General features: G+C 44.0%; 1 protein-coding gene across 2 annotated transcripts; it reads right to left on the reverse strand.

Moving 5' to 3' along the window:
• Nucleotides 1-1,540: 1,540 nt before the first annotated feature.
• On the reverse strand, nucleotides 1,541-19,497 carry PRSS46P (serine protease 46). 2 transcript variants are annotated; one of them, XM_077992324.1, is made up of 4 exons: nucleotides 19,377-19,497; nucleotides 16,982-17,159; nucleotides 16,553-16,812; nucleotides 1,541-1,961 (listed from the first exon to the last, which is right to left on the reverse strand). In XM_077992324.1, exons 1-4 carry the CDS (start codon nucleotides 19,456-19,458, stop codon nucleotides 1,957-1,959), a joined length of 525 nt encoding a protein of 174 aa, XP_077848450.1. In that variant the 5' UTR covers nucleotides 19,459-19,497; the 3' UTR covers nucleotides 1,541-1,956. The 2 variants fall into 2 exon arrangements, with proteins under 2 accessions (XP_077848450.1, XP_077848449.1); XM_077992323.1 differs by lacking the exon at nucleotides 1,541-1,961 and having other exon boundaries at nucleotides 16,473-16,812; nucleotides 19,377-19,496.
• Nucleotides 19,498-22,182: the final 2,685 nt, after the last annotated feature.

Raw genomic sequence — 22,182 nt, forward strand, 5'->3', positions numbered from 1 at the left:
TGGGTACGCCCCAGCTGACCTCCCTCCTTGGCCCCTCCCTCTCCTCACTCCGGGGGTCCAAGCAGTCTCCTGGAGTCCCTCAACTTAATCTCCGCAGATTCTCAGACCTCTTCACCCCTGCAGCCCATTGCCCTGGACTGGCTCATGGCGTTACCCCTCCCGCAGTGAGATGAAGACCAAACCTCAGGGGCTGGCATCCAGGATCTCCAAGTGACCCTACTTTCCCTCCAGCCCCTCCAGTGGGGCTTTGCCCAAGGAACTGAAATCAAGCAGATAGATGTGTTTTAAATAACGATTCTGAAAGAGTGCTTCATTCTAAGTAACTACACCCCACCCCCACACCATTCAGCAGACGCCCTTGCCCCACAGATCCATCTGCTTAGGAAAGAGCGTAGGCGAAGGGTCCCTCTACAGAGGAACACTGGTGCTTACCATTGCGACACTGTGGGATGAGGAGGTCACTTTGCAAGTTACAATTTGGGGAACACACTGATGGTTCAGTGACGCAGGCGGGTAATACATTTAAAAAGTCACGTGGGGGACTCAGAGCTGTTGGAAAATTCTAGCCTTATAGAAGATAAGGTGATCCAGCATTGTAGCATACCCGGGTCCCAGCTATTCTCAGCTACTCAGGAAGCTGAGGCAGGAGGATTACTTGAGCCCAGGAGTTCGAGTCCAGCCTGGGCAATATAGCACCCCCATCTCTACAAGAAAATAATTTTTTCTAAGATAAGGTGAAAGTTAAATCAGGCCAGGATATTCTAACATGTGTCAGGGCTTGTGGTCTTGGGATACACCCTTGAGCTGGACACTCCATGCTCCAATATCTGAAAAGACAGTAAATCACACCCTTCAGGTGCCCTGAGAGATAGGGGAGGCTGATTGCTCTGCACCTGAGGACCACCAGGTCTGAACAGCCCCCCATTCCTCACACAGGGGCAGGGCTCTGTCCTCAGCCTGGCCACCTCCAGCCAGCCTTGCTCGCACTGCAGAGTCTAATGGAAATCATCAAGGCAGCTCGGGAGCTCAAGGCGCAGTCACCTCACACATTCATCACCCAGGCAGGCACTCTGCCCTGTCCCCATATCACCTACCTCTGTCAGAGAGGGAGGAAGAATTGGTCAGGCTCTGTAGACCCATAGAAGGATATGAGGGGTTAGGAGAGGCTAGTGGGTTCTAGAACATGGTCCATGATTCTGGGTCTGGGTCTGTGATCTGACCATGGTGAGTTACTTGGGAAGAGGCCAGGCCTTGCAGGAAGGCCTGAGGGAAAGTGTCTGTCACATACCCAGGGGAGGGTCATGGGGACCTGGGGATTGCTGGAGTGCTGGGATGACTAAGAAGGGGCTGCAGTCCCACATTTGGAAGAAGAGGGAGGGGAACAGTCTCCCAGGGTCACACAACAAGCACAAGACAGACATGGCATAAAGCTATCAGAGAAGGCTGAGCTTGAGAGAACAGCCAGGACTGCTTGGGGGTTAGGAAGGTTGTGAAGGGCTCTGACTGAAGTCAGGAAGAAAGATGATCACTTGAGTGGCTCAAAGTTCAAAAGCATCTTCATTGAACAACAGAAAGTAACAGTGGCTCTTAGACCCTCCCCCTCACTCTGCCCTGCCATCCTATGCAACCTCTCATTTCCACTTCTGAGGGTAGAACAGAGGGGAGGGAGAAGCAGCCTCCAGGAGGGACTGTCCTTGAAACACTGCTCACAGGAGCCACAGGGAGCCCAAGGAGCCCAGCAGAATGTAGCCAGTGAGGAAAACTGGGCACGGGAAGGCAGGGCCAGCCCTACTGATGAACCTCATGTCAGCGACCTCAGTACTGATCCATTGGGTGAAGTGGGCGGTGCTGGTGTAGATACCTGGGAAGTGGCGCCGGCCACAGCTAAAGCTCCAGCTCACCACTCCTATCTGAATCCAGGTCTTGTTCATTTGGCAGACAAGGGAGCTGCCAGAGTCAACCTGTAGAGAAAAGGAGGAAGGGCATAAGGATGGCAGCAGGAGGGCATCCCTGACCTGAGCCCGCCCTTCAGGATGAGCTCTGTGACACATAAGCTCTGCACCGGACCACACCAGCCTCTGTCTTCATTTTCCTGCTAACTCTGACCCTAACTCCCCATCCCCTCCTCTGCCTTCCCCTTAAATCCTGGTGCGCCTCCAAGGCGTTGCCTTTGGTCTTTTTCTTTCCTGAAATCCTGCTTGCGGAGTGAGCTGTTTGAAATGCAAACCCATTCTCCTCTTTTTGTGCAGACATGGGTTTACAGATAAGAATACTGTTTACAATGACATATATCAAAAGGTCATAGCTGTTATTTCTGCTGATAGTGGGTTTCTTATGGTTTTTTAAAACTTTCTTTACACTCTTCTGTAATGTTGGAAAATTTTATAAATCAGAAAAACCACTCAATTGTATTTATTTTTAAAACGTAATGAACACCAAGATTTACAGGACATAATCTAATGAAGAATGCAAAAGACACTTAAGGGAAAAAGTAACAAACTGGGCCTAAGAACATAAAAAAACCTACATCAGTGTACACATGTACTGTTGTTCAAAGCTGAGATAACTTAAAACAATGTGAAAATGTCAATTCTAAGCATTTGGCTTCCTGCAGTATGGAAGACAAGATACCCTAACCAACTTTATTGCTAAAGATACCTACAAATGTGAGGGGTTTTTTTAAATTATGATTTTAAATGCATGGGTAAGCTAGCAAGAAAATAAAGACTCTTCAGAGTCCAAAACCGAAATGAGGGTTAGAATATAGAGATGTCAGTAGAGCCCAGAAGACAGCTTTTGTCCCAAGGCCCTTTGTCAAACCCAGCAAAACTGAGCTTCAGTTTTCATAGCCTTGTTCATGGGTTCAGGAGACAAAGGACAAAAACCCAGGGCCTAACTAAGGGGAGGAGCCTCAGAGTAGATACCCTACGAAAAGTTATACCTTCAAAAAATGACCACACCCTCAGAGTGAGGGTGAACTGGAAACACTCTCGTATGAACTCACAACATGACTTCACACTGGGTGGTTCAAAAAATCTGAGCCAAGGATGGATGTGGTTTAAAGTGGTGCTAGGATATTCACAATAGCAAAGACATGGAATTAGCCTAAATACCCATCAATGATAGACTGGATAAAGAACATGTGGTACATATACACCATGGAATACTATGCAGCCATAAAAAAAAGGACACAATCATGTCCTTTGCAGGGACGTGGTTGGAGCTGGAGGCCATTATCCTTGGCAACCTAACGCAGGAACAGAAAACCAAACACCGCATATTCTCACTTATAAGTGGAGCTAAATGATAACTCATAAACACAAAGAAGGGAACAGACACTGGAGCCTACTTGATGGGGGAGGGTAATAGGAGGGAGAGGATCAAGAAAAACAACTAATAGGTACTAGACTCAAAACTTGGGTGATGAAATAATCTGCACACAAACCCTATGACACAAGTTTACCTGTGTAACAAACCTGCACTTGTACCCCTGAACTTAAAAGTTAAAAATAAGTAAATAAATAAAGTGATGCTGGGTTGGTCATACCTGCAGGCACCTGGCTGAAGCAAATGTGGATTCTGTCTGGAGGAACCTATCTTTCAAGCCACACCTTAGAGTAGTCCTACAATTAACACTCTAAGGAGCATGTCCTTGCTACTCAAAACATTGCACACCACACAAGGAAGTTGAGGCACCATGAGCAAATGTCAGCCAGCAAAATAAATGGGAGCAGGCAGAGCCTTTGAGGCTTGAGATACAGGAATGACCACGGGGATGCTTTAACATGCCTGTGAGGGCACACTTTCTTAGGTTTGCTGGTGGGTACATGGATGTTGCTAATGTTATTCTTTATTCTCCATATATGTTTTATAAATATCCTTTTGTCTATTCAATACAGAGTTAAAGCAATTAAAAATCATAACAATGTCAATTCTCCTTACATTAATCTCTCAAAGCAATTCCAATTAAAAAGCCAGCAGGGTTTTCTCAGGAACTTGACAATCTGATTCTAAAATTGATATTGAAGGATAATAGTCCTTAAATTCTAGGATGGTTTTGAGAAAGGAGAGAAAATTGGAGAGTCAGGTTGGGGGCAGATTTGACCTACCAGATAGTTACACATATTTTAAAGCTATAATTATAGAAATATAATTAAAGATGAGAAAGCTATAATTATAGAAATAGTGGGGTACTGGCATGGAAACAAAAAAATAGCCCAGTGGGGGCGGTGGAGAGCCTGTAACCTGATGCCTACCCAGGAGGACACTTGACACACTTTATACAAAGCATCATGTCTGCAGGAAATGAGGGCTCTGCAGTAGATGGTGGCAACATTGGCTCACCAGAAGGAGAAAGGAAGTTGTATCCTACTGTAACAAAACTTCAGAGGAATTAAAACTCTGAATGTGAAAAGTAAAAATAATAAAGCCAATTAAAACATATAGGACCAGCACAGTGGCTCACACCTGTAATCCCAACACTCTGGGAGGCTAAGGTAGGAGGATCACTCGAGCCCAGGAGTTCAAGACCAGCCTGGTCAACATAGTGAGACTCTGTCTTCACAAAAATAAAATTAGCCAGGCATGGTGGCACATACCTTAGTCCCTGCTACTCTGGAGGCTAAGGCGGGAGGATCACTTGAGCCCAGGATTTCCAGGCTGTAGTGAGCCATGATCATGCCACTGCCCTCCAGCCTGGACAACAGAGCCAGACCCTGTCTCTAAAATAAAAAATAAAACCAAAACCAAAATGCATATAGGACCATGTTTTTATGACTTGGGATGAAGCATATTTTTAAAAATAAGATTCAAAACCCACAAACCGCTGGGTGCAGTAGCTCACAGGGGTAATCCCACCGCTTTGGGAGGCTGGGGTGGGAGGACTGCTTGAGCCCAGGAGTTCAAGATCAGGCTAGGCAACATAGTGACACCCCATGACTACAAAAAATTTAAAAACTAGCTACTCAAGAGGCTGAGGTAGGAGGATCGCTTGAGCTCAGGTTGAGGCTGCAGTGAACCATATCACGCCACTGCACTCTAGCCTGGGTAACAGAGCAAGACTCTGTCTCAAAAAAAACAAAAAACAAAACTCACAAACCTGAAGAAATGTGTTAGGCTTGATTACACCAAAACTAAGGTTATCTGTTCAGTAAAGGATAGCAAATCTCACTGAAGATTGAGGAATTAAGATAGGGCTCTATCCAAAACCAACCAGAGGTCAATATTGAACATATCTAAGGAACTCTTGAAAATCACAAGCAGAGTGAGTTGCGGGGAGATGTGAGGCTTCCATGGCCTCACCATGGAGATTAGGCCAGGCCAGCTTCCTGATCTCCTGGCAGGGCAGGGAACCCCATCCTCAGGAGCACCAGAGATTGGGGGATGGGGGGCTCCTGAAGTGAAGTTTAAATTTAAATAAAAACTTTTAATGGGACAAGGCATTTCATAACTGAAAGTGACTAAAAATTATGAACTCTGCCCAAAATGACATTTGGGGAAGGAAGGACATAGGATATGTGGGGGCAATTATTTGAAAGAATAAAACCATTTAATGTGAATACCTTAACAAATTCAGATGCCTTAGTAAACAATTACAGGAGGAGATATGCAGCACAATATAATTTATACCAACTAAAACACACACAGCAACACTATGCATTCTTCAAAGACACAGATATCTTTAATTACACTTTATTATGATTATGATTATGATTATTTGAGATAGAGTCTTGCTCTGTCACACAGGCTGGAGTGCAGTGGCATGATCTCGGCTCACTGCAACCTCCACCTCCTGGGTTCAAGTGATTCTCCTGCCTCAGCCTCCCGAGTAACTGGGATTACAGCCACCTGCCACCACGCCCAGCTAATTTTTGTATTTTTAGTAGAGATGGGGTTTTGCCATGTTGGCCAAGCTGGTCTCAAACTCCTGACCTCAGGTGATCCACCCACCTTGGCCTCCCAAAGTGCTGGGATTACAGGTGTGAGCCACCGCGCCTGGCCTAATTACACATATTAGACAGATTTGAATTGATGTTCCTTTGCGGAGGAGGGCAAATGGAAGATGAAGGAGAAAATGAAGCCGGGGATAATCACACCAGCAATGATAGCGTGAGGACCCTTGCCTGAGATAGGACTGATGGGACTGTAGGGGCCCACAGAAAGCAAGAACATGAGAGAAGAAGAAAGAGAGAGATCCACTGTAGGTAAGCATTCTCTCACCTCAGTGAAATAAAACCAGAGTTCAGAAACAAAATGTGAGTCACTCCATCAACAGAAAAAATAACTTTCAAAACGTTAAAGTAAAAACAAAATCTACAATTAGAATGTAGAGTAATGAGAACGTCACGTATTGCACAGGATGTGGGCCTAACCTGCACACAGATTGTCATGGTCTAAAATACTTTTAATATCAAACAAGAGAGAATAAAAATAAATTATTTGTTATTATCATCAATTATCACTACACATTCAGCTCAAGACACTTGAAAAGCAATTAATAAGACAAAAAGAAGACAGCTCATGTGTTACAAAGCAGAAAAATCATAGACTTGAGAAATAAAAATCAATAGCTTATTCTTAAAAAACAACAAGGCTGGGCACAGTGGCTCACGTCTGTAATCCCAGCACTTTGGGAGACTTAGGTAGGAGGATTACTTGAGCTCAGGAGTTCCAGACCAGCCTGGGCAAAACAGTGAAATCCTGTCTCTACAAAAAATTTTAAAAACTAGCTGGGCATAGTGGCACACGCCTGTAGTCCCAGCTTCTCAGGAGGCTGAGGCAGAAGGATCGTTTGAGGCCGTGAGTTCAAGGTAACAGTGAGCTACGATCACAGCACTGCACTCTAGCCTGGGCAACAGAGTGAGACCCTGTTTCAAACAAAACAACAATAAGAACAACAAAACAGATAAGCACTTTGTGACTCTTACCAAGAAAAACAGAAAGAGAAGGAAAAATGGAAACACTTCATGGTTTGAGTAGAAAAGAAACTAGAACACATCCAGGGAAAATATACTTTCTCAGAATCTCAAGACTGTTGACAATTTCCTCTTTGTGGATTTACACTCTGGATGAAACGACCTTTTTCTATGAAACAGAAATCATTTAAACAAATTTAAAGAGTGACAGAAAGCCCGACAAGTCCAATAACTATGGGCAAAACAACTTAAAATATTCCCCGAGAGCAACCACTCAAAGGAAAACGGGCCTGTGTGGTTTCATAGGCAACTGCTATCCAGCGTTCAAGGAGGAGATAATTTGTGTTATTTCAAATGTTCCAGAACATGAACAAATATTTTTCAAGTGAAGCATCGTCCTGATACTATCACTTGACAAAGGGGTGCCTTTCTCTACATACCTTAAAGTGGAGCCCAGTGTCACTGGAGGAAAAAGTAAAAAGGTTATGTGCATTGTGCTGTGTGGACTGTGCCACGTGGTACTATTTGTTCCCCGGGGCCCAGACCTTTCTTAAACTCAGTGTTATCCATGTCTGGCCCAGAGCCCAGCATACGGTGTCTGTTGAATGAATAAATAAATGAAAGCACGCTCCACAAAAAGATATTAGGAATCTGAATCCAACAGATGAATGAAACAAAAGTACACCATAAGCAGGGAGGAATGATCTTGGAATGCAGGGCGCATGGACGCGAGGAATCTGTTCAGGGAACGGACTCGGCATCCTGAGAGCAGAGTCAGAAAACACATGTATAAAGGAGAACGTTCTTTCCTGAAATCAAATGCCATGGCCAAACAGAAAGGAATGACTCTCCCCTCAACAGATGACAGGCCAAATTGGCACCATGGCATGCTTCAGGGTAAAGTGTAAGAAGCACTTCCATGAATGTGGGCAGCAAGAGAAAACACAGCTATGACCCTAGGTTGTTTTGGGGAGAGAGGAGGACTCAAAACAATGAAAAAAGGAAAACACAAATAAAAGAGAAAGAGGTGAAATCATTACTAATTACAAGTCATATGAGCGTAGGCCTAGAAAGCCCAAGAGTCCACTAAAAATTCTTAGATATAATAAAAGAGTCAAGCAAGATGAACTCCCAGATGTCTTCAACAAGAGGAGGAGTCTGGAGGATGGAAATGAAGAAAGCGAAAATGCAGGAAGTCTCTGGCCCCTGCTAAGGAGGCTGTAGACACTGATTAACTACGTGATAATTCAATTTTAAATATATATGTGGAAAATACGAGGTGACCAATAGCAGAAGGAAATGTACATACATAACTTCTAAACCGCTAGAGGATAAAAGTAGAGTGAAGAAAAAAAAATCAAACCAAAATGTAAGGTGAGGGAACAACAAAAAAAAAAATCCCCAATCTTCTTGGTAAATAGATTAAAGAACAATCTCTCAGATGTGTTGAAAAATAGTAGCAGCCAGCTTTGTGTTGTTTACAAGAGATACATCTAAAACTAAATGACACACTGTCTTGTGGGAAATAATAATTTTTCTGGAATGTGGTTCTGAACATTTGCAATTACACAAGAAAAAGAAATGAGGAAGACTTACAGGATTTTATTTTAGGAAAGAACACTCAGCTTTAAAAAATGTGTTTTCTGACCGTATGCTCTAACTCAATTTGCAGTCAGTTCCCTGAACAGATTCCTCATGCCATGCACATACACATTGGCAGGTGGTATGTCTGTGGCCCACTCAATTGAAGAGAATCAGCTAGGTCCAGGAAGGTTGCTTATTACAAAGTAAATACACAAAAATCTAAAATAAAAAACAGAAAATACAACAAAAGAAAATATACCAGGCTGGGCACAGTGGCTCATGCCTGTAATCCCAACACTTTGGGAGGCTGAGGAGGGCAGATTACCTGAGGTCAGGAGTTCGAGACCAGCCTGACCAACATGGTGGAACTCTGTCTCTATTAAAAATACCGAAAATTAGCTGGGCATGGCGGCACACATCTGTAATCCCAGGTACTCGGGGACTGAGACAGGAGAGTCGCTTGAACCCGGGAGTCGGAGGTTGCGGTGAGCTGAGATCGTGCCACTGCACTGTAGCCTGGGGCCACAGAGCGAGATTCTGTCTGAAAATAATTAATTCATTAAATATATATATATATACACACCACTCACAATAAGGACATAATATATAATGTTTAGGAATAGACTCAGGAAGCAGCATGCAGTAACTACATGGAGAAAGCTACAAACTCCTGCTCTACAGACATAAAGAAATAGTGCAAAATAAAAAGTCTTTATTTCCCTAAAAGGATCTATTAATTTCCACCAAAACCCCCATGTGATTTTCTTTTTGACAACTTTATTCTAAAACTGTGGAAAGGAACGTGGGAGAACAGCAGGTAAATTCTTTAAAAGATGGAGAATGAAAGAGAACTTGCATTACCACATAAAAAAGAATTCTAAAGCTACAATAATTTTCAGAGTGGTGGTAGCATAGAGATGTAAATGGTAGGAAGACACCAAAATAGGGTGGGAATTTAGAATATGATAAAGGGAGCATTTCTGATTCATAGCAAAAAAAAAAAAACAAGTATTCAACAAAATATTTTTATGTAACAGGCTACCCATTTGGAGAAAAATAATACTGAATTTCCTCTCTCAATCATCCAGGTGAAAAAAAATTTAAAGTATTTAAAGAAAAGAAATAGAAAATGATGAGTAAATAATTTAATAATCTTAGGATATGAAAGGTATTTTGTTGTTGTTGTTGTTGTTGTTGTTGTTGTTGTTGTTGTTGTTTGAGTCTTGCTCTGTCGCCCAGGCTGGAGTGCAGTGGCGTGATCTCGGCTCACTGCAAGCTCCGCCTCCCGGGTTCACGCCATTCTCCTGCCTCAGCCTCCTGAGTAGCTGCGACTACAGGCGTCAGCCAACACTCCCGGTTAATTTTTTTTTTTTTTTTTTTTTTGGTGTTTTTGGTAGAGACTGGGTTTCACCGTGTTAGCCAGGATGGTCTCGGTCTCCCGACCTCGTGATCCGCCCACCTCGGCCTCCCAAAGTGCTGGGATTACAGGCGTGAGCCACTGCACCCGGCCAGGATAGGAAAAAAAAAAAAAAAAAAAAACCCTAAAATCATGGAGGAAAATAATGATAGATATAAACACATAAAAATTTTACATAACCTTACGGGAAAAAAAAAAACCTACACCAGAAAAAAGGGTAAATGAGGTACAAATAGGGTAAAATATTGTAAAGCATTTTACAATCGGTTACAACTTCCAGTACCCAAAGTTTTGGGGTAAATTTGTATTCTGAAATAATTTAAGACTTTCAGAAAAGTTGCAAGTATAATATTTTACCCAGATTCACTAATTTTGATGTTTTACCATATGTTTTATGTTATGTCTCCAAATGTATATATATATACATATACATGTATATATAAATGCTTGTGAGCCATTAGAAATTAAGCTGAAAAAGGCATAATGCTTCTTTACCACTAGTTACTACAGAACAGAATATCCAGAGTTTTTATAAATCAACAAAAACAAAAGTAGTTTAATAGACGAACATGGGCAAAGGACATGGAAAAGTGTAAATGGTACACTAAAAGAAGCAAGCATTTTATTTGGACTTCCTTTGTTCTTTTAAAATTGATTTAGAAGGTGAGTTTTTTCCTTGACCCCGGGTAAAACCTTGGGCAGAACCTGAACATTTTGCCTACTGTGGTTCACGTAATCGCAATTGCCATGATTATACCAAGTGTCATATGAACGTCTCACTTCAGAAATCAGAATATTCATTTCCATGTAATAATCACAACGTTAGACTTGATTTAAAGTAAAACTTCTCCCCATTGGCATCAGGGCTTTGGCAAGTAGGAGGCTTCCCTCCCTCTAGCTTCCACTCCTCCTACCCTCATCTTACTAACCTGATCTTCCTAACCTGCCAGGGTAACAGCAGCAGAGTGAGGGTGAAAGAACTGTCTTAACCTCCCCACAACTCTCCCCTCCAGGCCACTGTGAGCTCCCTGAGCCTGGACGGATTTAGAGCTGACTGTCCCCTTCCCTTGAGGGGTACACATCAGGCTTTCTGAGTGATCCTGCAGGTACCACTCCCAGTAGACTTGCAGTGTGGAACAGGCACCTCCAGCCTGCTCATCCTTGTCCTGTTAAAGGGAGAAAGGTGAGCTCATAGATGCAGTTCTCTCCAGAGAAATTCTCCTCGCAAAATCACCTCCAACCCTACCCTCTGGACCCTTTGATACAGACATGTAGCCGAGTATCAGTCACACAACTCTCTTTGAATTCTGATACTATATTTTGATATCTTTATTGAAACTTCCTACTTATCCTATTACACAAGCAATTTACAGAATTTCTCAATGTCATAAAATTAAAACAAAAACATGATATAAGTTTTAGTCTACCAAAAGGACAAAAGTTAAAATAAAAATAATACTTAATTCTGGTGATGATGCAAGAAAAGTCATTTATCTACTGTTGGTGTTAATATAAATGGATTAAATCTTTGGGAGGCTAATTTGCAAATATCTATTGAAATTTTAAATATATATACAACTGATTTTGTAATTACACTTCTAAAAATTTATTGTAGATAAATGTTTGAACAAATGTGAAAAAGTATTCAATTTTTTTATTCTGGCATAGTAAAAAAAATATTGAAACGAGCTCAAATATCTGTCAATAGAAGAATGGTTAAGTAGATTGTGGCATAGCCATATGAGAAAATTATTATTCATCAGTTAAGGAAGATGGAACACATTTATATGTATAGACATAGAAAGGAGTCCAAGATATCTTTTAAGTAAAAATTTAAAAGTTGGAGAATAAAATTATGTAACAGTCCTTTATTAAAAATCAAAACCAGAGGCTGGCCGCGGTGGCTCACACCTGTAATCCCAGCACTTTTGGAGGCCGAGGGTGGATCACCTGAGGTCAGGAGTTTGAGACCAGCCTGACCAACATGGTGAAACCCTATCTCTACTAAAAATACAAATTAGCTGGGCTTGGTGGTGCATGCCTGTAATCCAAGCTACTTGGGAGGCTGAGGCAGGAGAATCACTTGAACCCGGGAGGTGGAAGTGCAGTGAGCCAAGATCACGCCATTGCACTCCATCCTGGGCAACAAAGGCAAAACTCAGTCTCAAAAAAAAAGAAAAAAAAATCAAAACCAAAAAAAAAAAAGCTAATGTAGAATTTTATATGTATAGAAAGAAGTGTTAGGAATATAAACCAAACAACTTAGTGTAGAAATTCCTAGGTAATTTGATTATAGGAAAGTCTCATTTTCTAATTTTGCACGTATGTATTACTTGTTAAACAAAATCTTATAGCATTTTTTTCAAAATCACAGAACATATTTTAAAATAAACTAGTGATGATGGAATCACAACAGTGAAAATTTAAGAAATGAATACAAAGTTCAAATCAAAAGTGATTTTATGATCTTAAATGCTTTCAACACAAAACTAGAAAGAGTAAACCTTCTCAGCATATTCCATATAATTGATACCACTTTAGAACTAATTTTAAGACAAGGAAACTGAGGTGGAAATCAATAACAAAAAACCATGCACAGGTCAAAATAAAATCAAAATAGAAATTTTATAAAATATTGTGGCATGAAACTAAAGCCATATTCAGAGGGAAATATGTAGCCTCAAAAATTTGTATTGAGAAGGAAGAACAAAAATAAATTATGTAAGTGTCCAACTGAAAAAAACTACCCCTTGTGTTTACACAACCTTGATATATGAGAGAGGTAGGGACAGCTAGTGCAGGAAATGACTTTTTCAGTAAATAGCATTAGGAAAATTGGTAGTCCACATGAGAAGATAAATAAAAATAGATTCCTATGTTACACCATTCCTAAAATGAATGCCACATGGTTTCAATACATGAAAACCAAAATTTCCAAATTCTGAGGAAAAAAATATAGGAGAATGTCTTTATGACCTTGGGAAAAGGAATGATTAAATAAGACACAAAAAGCATAAATCAGAGACGTGACATATTTGACTAAAATAAAACCTAAATTGCTGTTCAGCAAAGGACAGTACAAACAAAATAAAAAGATAAATGGAAAACTGGGAGAAGATTTTGCAGTATACACAATGAACACAGAATTGTATCCAGAATATTAAAAAATAAAAAAAGGAAAAGGCAAACAATAGTAAAATGTCCAAAGTATATGAATAAGTGATTCATAGAAGAGGAATCACAAATAGTGAATAAGCATAAGAACTGCACAACCACATTAGTAACTGGGGACATGCACACTACAACCGCAACGGGTACTATTTCCCATCCATCGGAATGGAAAACATTTTATAGTCTGACAGTACCAAACGCTGGCAAGAAATGGAGCAACGAACTCTCAAATACTATTGTTAGAATATAAATTAATACAGGCCGGGCACGGTGGCTCAAGCCTGTAATCCCAGCACTTTGGGAGGCCGAGGCGGGTGGATCACGAGGTCAGGAGATCGAGACCATCCTGGCTAACATGGTGAAACCCCGTCTCTACTAAAAATACAAAAAACTAGCCGGGCGTGGTGGCGGGCGCCTGTAGTCCCAGCTACTCGGAGGCTGAGGCGGGAGAATGGCGTGAACCCGGGAGGCGGAGCTTGCAGTGAGCCGAGATCGCGCCACTGCACTCCAGCCTGGGCGACACAGCGAGACTCCGTCTCAAAAAAAAAAAAAAAAAAAAAAAAAAAAGAATATAAATTAATACAATCACTTTGGAAAACAATTTGACCATGACTATTAAAGATAAAGGTAAATACAGCCTATGACCTAGCACTCCTGCGCAGATACATCTTGCTGAGAAATTGTGGAACATGTACATAGAGAGATGTGTGTGAGAATACTTAGAGCAGCAGCAGAGTTTGTGATATGAAAAAATTGGAAACTCCCTCAATGTTAATAAACAAGAGCTTGGGTAAATTGTGGCATGCTCACAAAAGAGAATATTGTAGAGCAGTTAATGCATAAAACCTGCATGTATCCATATGAATAAATCTCAAAACCAATGTTGAATAGAAGGTGCAAGTGGCAGGTGGCAGAAGTCTTCATTCTATGCTTGCAGAATGAATGTCACTTATGCAAAACAGGTTCTGCCCACACATGACCCACATCTGGGCACGTAGCTGATGCTCAGAAGTGGTAAACTAACCTGAGAAGGACTGCCATCGCTACCTTCATTGTGGACAGGGACAAGAGTATTTCACCCTTATTTTACAGGCTAAATGGAAGGCCAGGGGAAGGAGATTTTCTTTTCTTTTGTTATTTTACTTTAAGTTTCAGATACATGTGCAGAACATGCAAGTTTGTTATATAGGTATAGTGTGCCATGGTGGTTTGCTGCACCCATCAACCAATGATCTAGGTTTTAAGCCCCACATGCATTAGGTATCTGTCCTAATGCTATCCCTCCCCATGTCCCCGACCCCCAACAGGCCGGGGTGTGTGTTGTTCCCCTCCCTGTGTCCATGTGTTCTCATTGTGCAACTCCCACTTATGAGTGAGAACATGCAGTGGTTAGGTTTCTGTTCCCGTGTTAGTTTGCTGAAGATGATGACTTCCAGCTTCATCCATGTGCCTGCAAAGGACATAATCTCATTCTTTTTATGGCTGCATAGTATTCCATGGTGTATATGTACTACATTTTCTTTATCCAGTCTATCATTGATGGCTATTTGGGTTGGTTCTATGTCTTTGCTATTGTAAATAGTGCTGCAATAAACATACGTGTGCATGTGTTTTTTTGTTTTGTTTTTTGTTTTGTTTTTTGTTTGTTTTTTGTTTTGAGACAGAGTCTCACTCTGTCACCCAGGTTGGAGTGCAGTAGCACAATCTCGGCTCACTGCAACCTCCACCTCCTGAGTTCAAGCAATTCTCCTGCCTCAGCCTCCCAAGTAGCTGGGACGACAGATGTGCGCCACCATGCCCAGCTAATTTTTGTATTTTTAGTAGAGACAAGGTTTCACCATGTTGGCCAGGCTGGTCTCCATCTCTTGACCTCGTGATCTGTCTACCTCGGCCTCCCAGGCATGTTTCTTTATAGCAGAATGATTTTTATTACTTTGGGTATATACCCAGTAATGGGATTGCTGGATCAAATGGTATTTAAAAAGTCAAGAAACAGTAGATACTGGCGAGGCTGTGCAGAAATAGGAACACTTTTACACTGTTGGTGGGAATGTAAATTAGTTCAGCCATTGTGGAAGACATTGTGGTGATGCCTCAAGGATCTAGAACCAGAAGATTTTCATAAGGGGTCCCAGTGCCATGTGAAAAGAAAATGCATGACTCATGAAAGTCTTCTCCTGCCCCACTCCACACGCTCCGCACCTGACAAGTGTCCAAGCCCCATTCAGAGCGGGCACACAGCACATCATTCCCGATGAAGCTCTTCTTGTCCTTCAAGAAGAGGAATTGGTACCGCTGTCTGCAGATGTCATTGTTCACGATCCTCACAGCCACCTCGTGAAGACTGTAGGGAGTACTTGGGGTCACTGAGGAAACAGAGAGCCAGCCTTGTCATCCCCTCAGCTTTTCGGCACATCTCCATCACAGTTGTCCATATTTGCTAAGGTAGGAGGGAGGGCCATTTCCTGGGATGGTGATTGATAAAGGCCCCAGCCCACAGTCTAACTTTTGAAAAAGCCCAGCTCATTAAAAAAGACTACACAAGGCCGGGCGCGGTGGCTCAGCGCCTGTAATCCCAGCACTTTGGGAGGCCGAGGCAGGCGGATCATGAGGTCAGGAGATCGAGACCATCCTGGCTAACACGGTGAAACTCTGTCTCTACTAAAAATACAAAAAAAATTAGCCAGCCATGGTGGCACATGCCTGTAGTCCCAGCTACTCAGGAGGCTGAGGCAGGAGAATGGCATGAACCTGGGAGGCGGAGCTTGCAGTGAGCCAAGATCGCGCCACTGCACTCCACACTCCAGCCTGGGTGACAGAGCGAGACTCCGTCTCAAAAAAATAAATAAATAAAATAAAAAAATAAAAAAGACTACACAAAAGTGTCCCAGGGGGCTTGGAGTGATATCCAGGCACCAAAGGACAAGAGGGGATTTCTCCAGTAATTCAGGTTCTATGAGGGTGAAGAGCTGAGCTCTGCCTCATGGCCACTGGCAAGATGCCAAGACCCTAGAGTCCCAAGATGGCACCCCCTGGAAAGGAGGCCCCCACAAAGCCTCCCAGATTCTAGGACCCAAGGAGAGCACCGACAGGGGCCAGACCTCCAGGAATTTGGGGGTACCTCAGGATAACCAGCAAACAAGATGGATAGAGAAGCCTCAGTACCTCAGTATGTCCTGAGATCATGGCCCTCATGCCATTAATGGGAACTCCATTAATAACCAAGAATTCACTTCCTGCAATGCTGTAGGGTAAGCACTTGGCATTTCATTTAACTTAACTTTGGGAACTGAGGTCCATGCAGGCCACATGCGTCTTTTACACTGGAGCACTGGGTCTATCTTTGTATCAAGAGGTCGGGAAATGTTTGCTGTCTGAGTGAATGAGTGAATAAAGGAATGAATGAAGGAGCCCGCTGTGTTCTGAAGAGGCTAGTGTCTTGTAACCTCTGCTGGCCTTCACTCACCTTTTTTCCCTGTAGTTCCCCAGCCAATTACCCAGCACATGCTTCCAATGGATGGCTTGAATTTGATGTTAGGGAGGCAGACGGGCTGGACGAGGGGGGTCCATGGGATGGAGTTTCTGAGCTTTAGGAGGGCAATGTCCTGAGACACAAGATTGCTGAAATCCTTATGAATCGTCATGCGAATGAGCGGGAGTTGAGTGCCGTTTTCTGGGAGGTGGTGGACTCCCACCATCACGGTGTACAGGTTGGGGTCCTTGGATCTGCAGGACCATGGGTAGGAGGCAGGTCGCCAATGGTAAGGCCATAAGTAAGGGAGGAGACGGGCCCTTAGCTCAGGACCACCCAGCCAGGCCCCCTGCTCCCAGATCCCTAGATTCACCAGGGACCCCCGAGGCCAGAAAGCAAAGTCCCCAGGCCCCACTGACTGACCTCTGCAAGCAGTGCGCAGCCGTGAGGATCCACTGGTGGTGGATGAGGGAGCCACTGCAGATGTACGTGCCCAGGAACAGGATGCTCACCTGCCATGGCCACTTGCCTACCTCTACCAGCTTCCCCTTCACCACCCTGCAGGACACGTTGGTCTGACCGCAGGCCCGGAGCCAGGGCCCTGAGGAAAGAGGATCTCAGGCAGCAAAGGGCAACCCTCACACCCCTGGACACAGCAGATTTGAGACAGAGAGAGCCGCCTTCCAGCCCTGTCGTAAGCAGCTACTGCCACATGCACATGTGGGAAGGGGCTTTCTCCACTGCCTCAAAACTGGCAACCAGCCGGGCACAGTGGCTCACACCTATAATCCCCATGGCTCTGACCCATGGCCACCTGCAAGGTGCCAAAACCCTAGAGCCCCAAGATGGCAACCCCTGGAAAGCAGGCCCCCACAAAGCCTCCCAGAATCTAGGACCCAAGGAGAGCACCAACAAGGGCCAGACCTTCAGGAATTTGGGGGTACCTCAGGATAACCAGCAAACAAGATGGATAGAGAAGCACTTTGGGAGGCCAAGGTGGGTGGATCACTTGAGGTCAGGAGTTCAAGACCAGCCTGGCCAATATGATGAAACCCCATCTCTACTAAAACTACAAAAATTAGCCTGGCATGGTGGCACATGCCTGTAATCCCAGCTACTAGGGAGGCTGAGGCAGAAGAATCACTTGAACCTGGGAGGTGGAGGTTGCAGTGAGCCGAGATCATGCCACTGCACTCCAGCCTGGGTGACAGAGCCAGACTCCATCTCAAAAAAAAAAAAAAAATGGGGGGGGCAACCAAAGGCCAGGGTCAGCAGGAGGTACCCCATATTCTAGAGTTCCCAAACAATGAGGATGAGACAACTCCTCCTGGGCTTATTATAAGCCATCAGCCAGGACTCATCCCTGCCCATAGTTTACCCAGATGGTTGGGGGAGAGAAACAGAAGAGAGAATCACTGCAGGGGTGAGCTGCCAGCCCGGGGATTGGTGATGGGGCACTAGTTGGCCAGGCTGCCTGTCCCCAGTGAACAGTAATGTCATACTGCACTGCTCCAGGGGCCACCCATGTGACCGTGTGAGGAAGTGAGTAGAGATGCGTGTCCATTCCCTCCTTGACTCTCACTGGCCCCAGCAGCAGGGGTGAGAAGAGAGCAGGCTGCACTGAACCAGGTGTGAGATGGAGATTTTAAATGGGCCCAGTCTGGATTGGTACAAGTACTTACTAACTAAACATCACAAAGGACAAGAAAGGGAGAAAGTCACACCAGTAATCACAGAGCTTTGGAAAGCCCAGGAGGGAGGATGGCTTGAGGCCAGGAGTTCAAGGCCAGCCTAAGTAACACAGTGAGATCTTGTTTCTACAAAAGCAAAATTAATCAGGTGCGATGGTGCACACCTGTAGTCCCAGCTACTCAGGAGACTGAGGCAGGAGGATCACTTGAGCCCAGGAGTTCAAGGCTACAGTGAACTAGGATTGCACCCTCCATTCCAGCCTGGGTGACAAAGCAAGACCCTGTCTCTAAAAAAATTTTAATTTCTTTTTTAATATGGAATGCTTCACGAATTTGCATGTCATCCTCTTTTCACCCCCAAAGAGTCTATTGAACACAGTATTGAATTCTGGCTGCAGCACTCACAAACCACTGAAGCTCTATAAGCCTCAATTTCCCACTGTGAAATGGGACGCTGATGAAGCTCGCCTCCCAGGGTGTTGCGACCTCACTCAGTCTCAGCTGGGCTGATACAGACTGGGCACTAAGCCTCACTTCCTCATCATTGCAAGATGGAGTCTCCTATGACTGTGCCTCCCAAACAAACTCAATCGTTCCATGGATGTTAGTGTTAGTCTGTTTCTTTTTTTTTTTTTGAGATGGAGTCTCACTTTGTCACCCAGGTTGGAGTGCAGTAGTGTGATTTCAGCTCACTGCAACTTCCACTTCCCAGGTTCAAGCTGTTCTTATGCCTCAGCCTCCTGAGTAGCTGGGATTACAGATGTGCACCACCATGCCCAGGTAATTTTTGTACTTTTAGTAGAGGCAGGGTTTTGCCATGTTGGCCAGGCTAGTCTCAAACTCCTGGCCTCAAGTGATCCACCCTCCTTGGCCTCCCACAGTGCTGGGATTACAGGCATGAGCCACTGCGCCCACTGTGTTCCCCCATTTTTAATAAGGCTCTTCCCTCCTGTGTTCATGGTCACCCTGGAAAATGGAACTGCCCTGACACCGTTTGGATTCTCAGTCTGCTGAAGATGTACTACCCACCAGGACATGGACACACCAAGGCCCTTCAGGCATGAGGACAGCCCGACACAGGCTCCCAGCAAACCCTCCAGCCTCTGTCCCATGTCCCTGAAGCTTACCTTCAATATATGGCTGATTCTCTAATCTGGCAGAAGAAAGTGGAGCTGTAAGGCCTTGAAGATACCCCGGCCCACAGGCCATGGCAAGCTGGTACCTACTCCTCAATGCTCCTTCTAATGGGATGTGGAGGCAGAGGGGGTGTGGCACCTCCACTGTGCCAAGATTCTAGAACTCATGGATTGTGTGTTTATGACTGTGGGGAGTAGGCATCTGCCCCAGGGTTGGGGACCTACCTGGCTGTGGCAGTCACAGGACTCTGAGAAGGAGGCAGTGTGGTCATGGCAAGGCCCTGCCAGGGCCACAAGGTGATGCTGCTGTCAGGAACCTCCCTGGAGCGGTACTCCTGGTGCTCGGCCCATGACAGTGCCTCCTGGGCCCAGTTCTCTGCAGTGTACCCCAGCGTTGGCCTTGATGGTGCCCCCGGTGCATAGTTCTGAGCCTGTGACAGCACGACATGCTTGGCTTGTGACAGTGCCTGGTGCCTGGCCCATGAGGCACCCTAGTGCCCAGCCCAGGTTTCGTTGTGAACCCCTCTCATTCCCCCCTGGAGGTGTGGAAACTGAGGCACTGAGAGGAAGATAACTAGTTCCTGTAGTATGTGATGTGATTGAGGTGGAACTGGAGGTTTCTTTTTTCCCTCAGGGTCTGTATTTTCTTTACTTTTCTTTCTTTTTTTTTTTTTTTCAGACAGGGTCTCACTTTGTCACCACACTGGAGTGTGATGGTGGTGAGATCATAGCTCACTGCAGCCTCCACCTCCCAGGCTCAAGCAATCCTCCTACCTCAGCCTCCTGAGTAGCTAGGACCACAGGTATGCACCATTATGCCTGGCTAATTTTTTAAAAATTTTTTTAGAGACGAGGTCTCACTGTGCTGCCCAGAGTGGTCTCAAGCTCCATGGATTACAAGCATGAGCCACTGTGCCCAGCCCAGGGTCCGTATTTTCAAGAGAAGAGCTCCTGGGTTGAGGAAATCTAGGTATGTTTAACCTGGGAAGGTGGCTTCCTGAGAGGAAGCTGCTTGCAGACTTGGGTCTTCACAAATCAGCAGAATGAATGACATCTGGGGACACCTCATCACCACTCCCCTGAGGTCTCCCCTCCCAAGGATCCCAGGCTCCTCACACTGTCCATGCAGGAAGCTCCTGCTCCACCCTGCAGCCAGTGCTGCCAAAGACACGGAGTGACGAGGTTGTTCACACACTGCTGGGGAGATAAACTGACACGACCACTGTAAACGACTGTTTGGAATCATTTAGCAGAGCAGAAAGTGTGCCTACCCCACAACCCACCGTTCCACTCCTGGCTTCATGCCCTAGAAACTGCACAGATGCAGCAGGACAGGTGCAAGAGATTGTTCACTAGCAGCGCTGTTGGGAAGAGTCCCAGCTGGAAACTACCCAACTGCCATCCAAGGTGCAACAGCTACACAGAATCTTCAGCAGCGGTGAGAATGGATGAGCTGCTGCTACACCTAACTAGATGGTGACTCTCATCACCGTATTCTGACCGAAAGAAGTCGGATACAGTCTGTGTACTGTATGAAATTCAAAAACAGGCAAAACAAACTAATTTTAGAGATATATGGTAGAAAATCAAGGAAATTATTATCTGTACAATCAGATTCCCTCCAGGGGGAAAGACATAGAAAGGGAAAGGAGAAAGAAAAGAGAAACTTCAGAGAAGAGAAACGCGATCACTCTTCTCTCTTTGCAGAAAATAATTCTTTGGGGGAAACAACTAATCAATAAAACAAAACAGGATGACTGAATAAAAGATCAGGCATATCTGTTATCACAACCAATGTGAATGCATAGAATTCTACTTTTAAAATAAAAAGATTCTCATGTTGGGTAGAAAAAAACCCATCCGCATACTACTTATTAGAGACACACCAAAAACAAAGTGGCATAAATAAGGTGAAAATAAAAAGATGTGGCTGGGCTTGGTGGCTCACACCTGCAATCCCAGAACTTTGGGAGGCTGGGGCGGGCGGATGGCTTGAGCCCAGGAGTTCGACACCAGCCTAGCCAACATAGTGAGACCTCGTCTTTACAAAAAATTTTAAAAATTAGCCAGGTGTGGTGGCATGCGCCTGTGGTCCCAGCTACCCGGGAGGCTGAGATTGTGGTGAGCTGAGATCACGCCACTGCACTGTAGACTGGGCAACAGAGTGAGACCCTGTCTCAAAAAAATATTAATTTAAAAAATTAGAAATTAATTAAATTTTTAAAAGATAGGCAGAAATGTATTTATATGCAAGCCAAAGTGGCAATGGCAATGTTAATCTTTAAAAATGATTCAAGACAAATGATTTAAACAGAAAAAGAAGGCTATTTTGTGTTGAAAAAGGCACAAATTGCAATATGTAACATCATAAAGTTCTGTCCATCAATAAAATAACATCAAACATATGAAACAAAATCAATCAGCAAAACATGAGAAATGGGAAAATCTTTCTTGCAGTGGGACAGTCTTCTCCAACTCACTCTGTCCTTGAGAGGTGGAATAGCTATACAACTACTAATAAAATAATACTAATAATTAGAGCAATACATTATTTAAAAACCGTATTGCGTGTGCCCGAGCAAATTTATAACCTTAAAGATGTTTATTATTGAATAACAGAGAATGAAAATAAATGACCTAGACACTCAAATCAAAAAACTGTAAAAAGTAGAAAATAAACCAGAGGAAAATCTGAAGAAAAAAAGTACAAAATATAAAATTGTACCTTAATCAATTAGAAGAACCGCCAAAATTAAGAATGAACTCCGATCTGGATCTTTGAAAAAACAAGTAATGT

This window comes from Macaca mulatta, chromosome 2 (genome assembly GCF_049350105.2).
Source record: "Macaca mulatta isolate MMU2019108-1 chromosome 2, T2T-MMU8v2.0, whole genome shotgun sequence".
Classification (NCBI taxonomy): Eukaryota; Metazoa; Chordata; class Mammalia; order Primates; family Cercopithecidae; genus Macaca; species Macaca mulatta.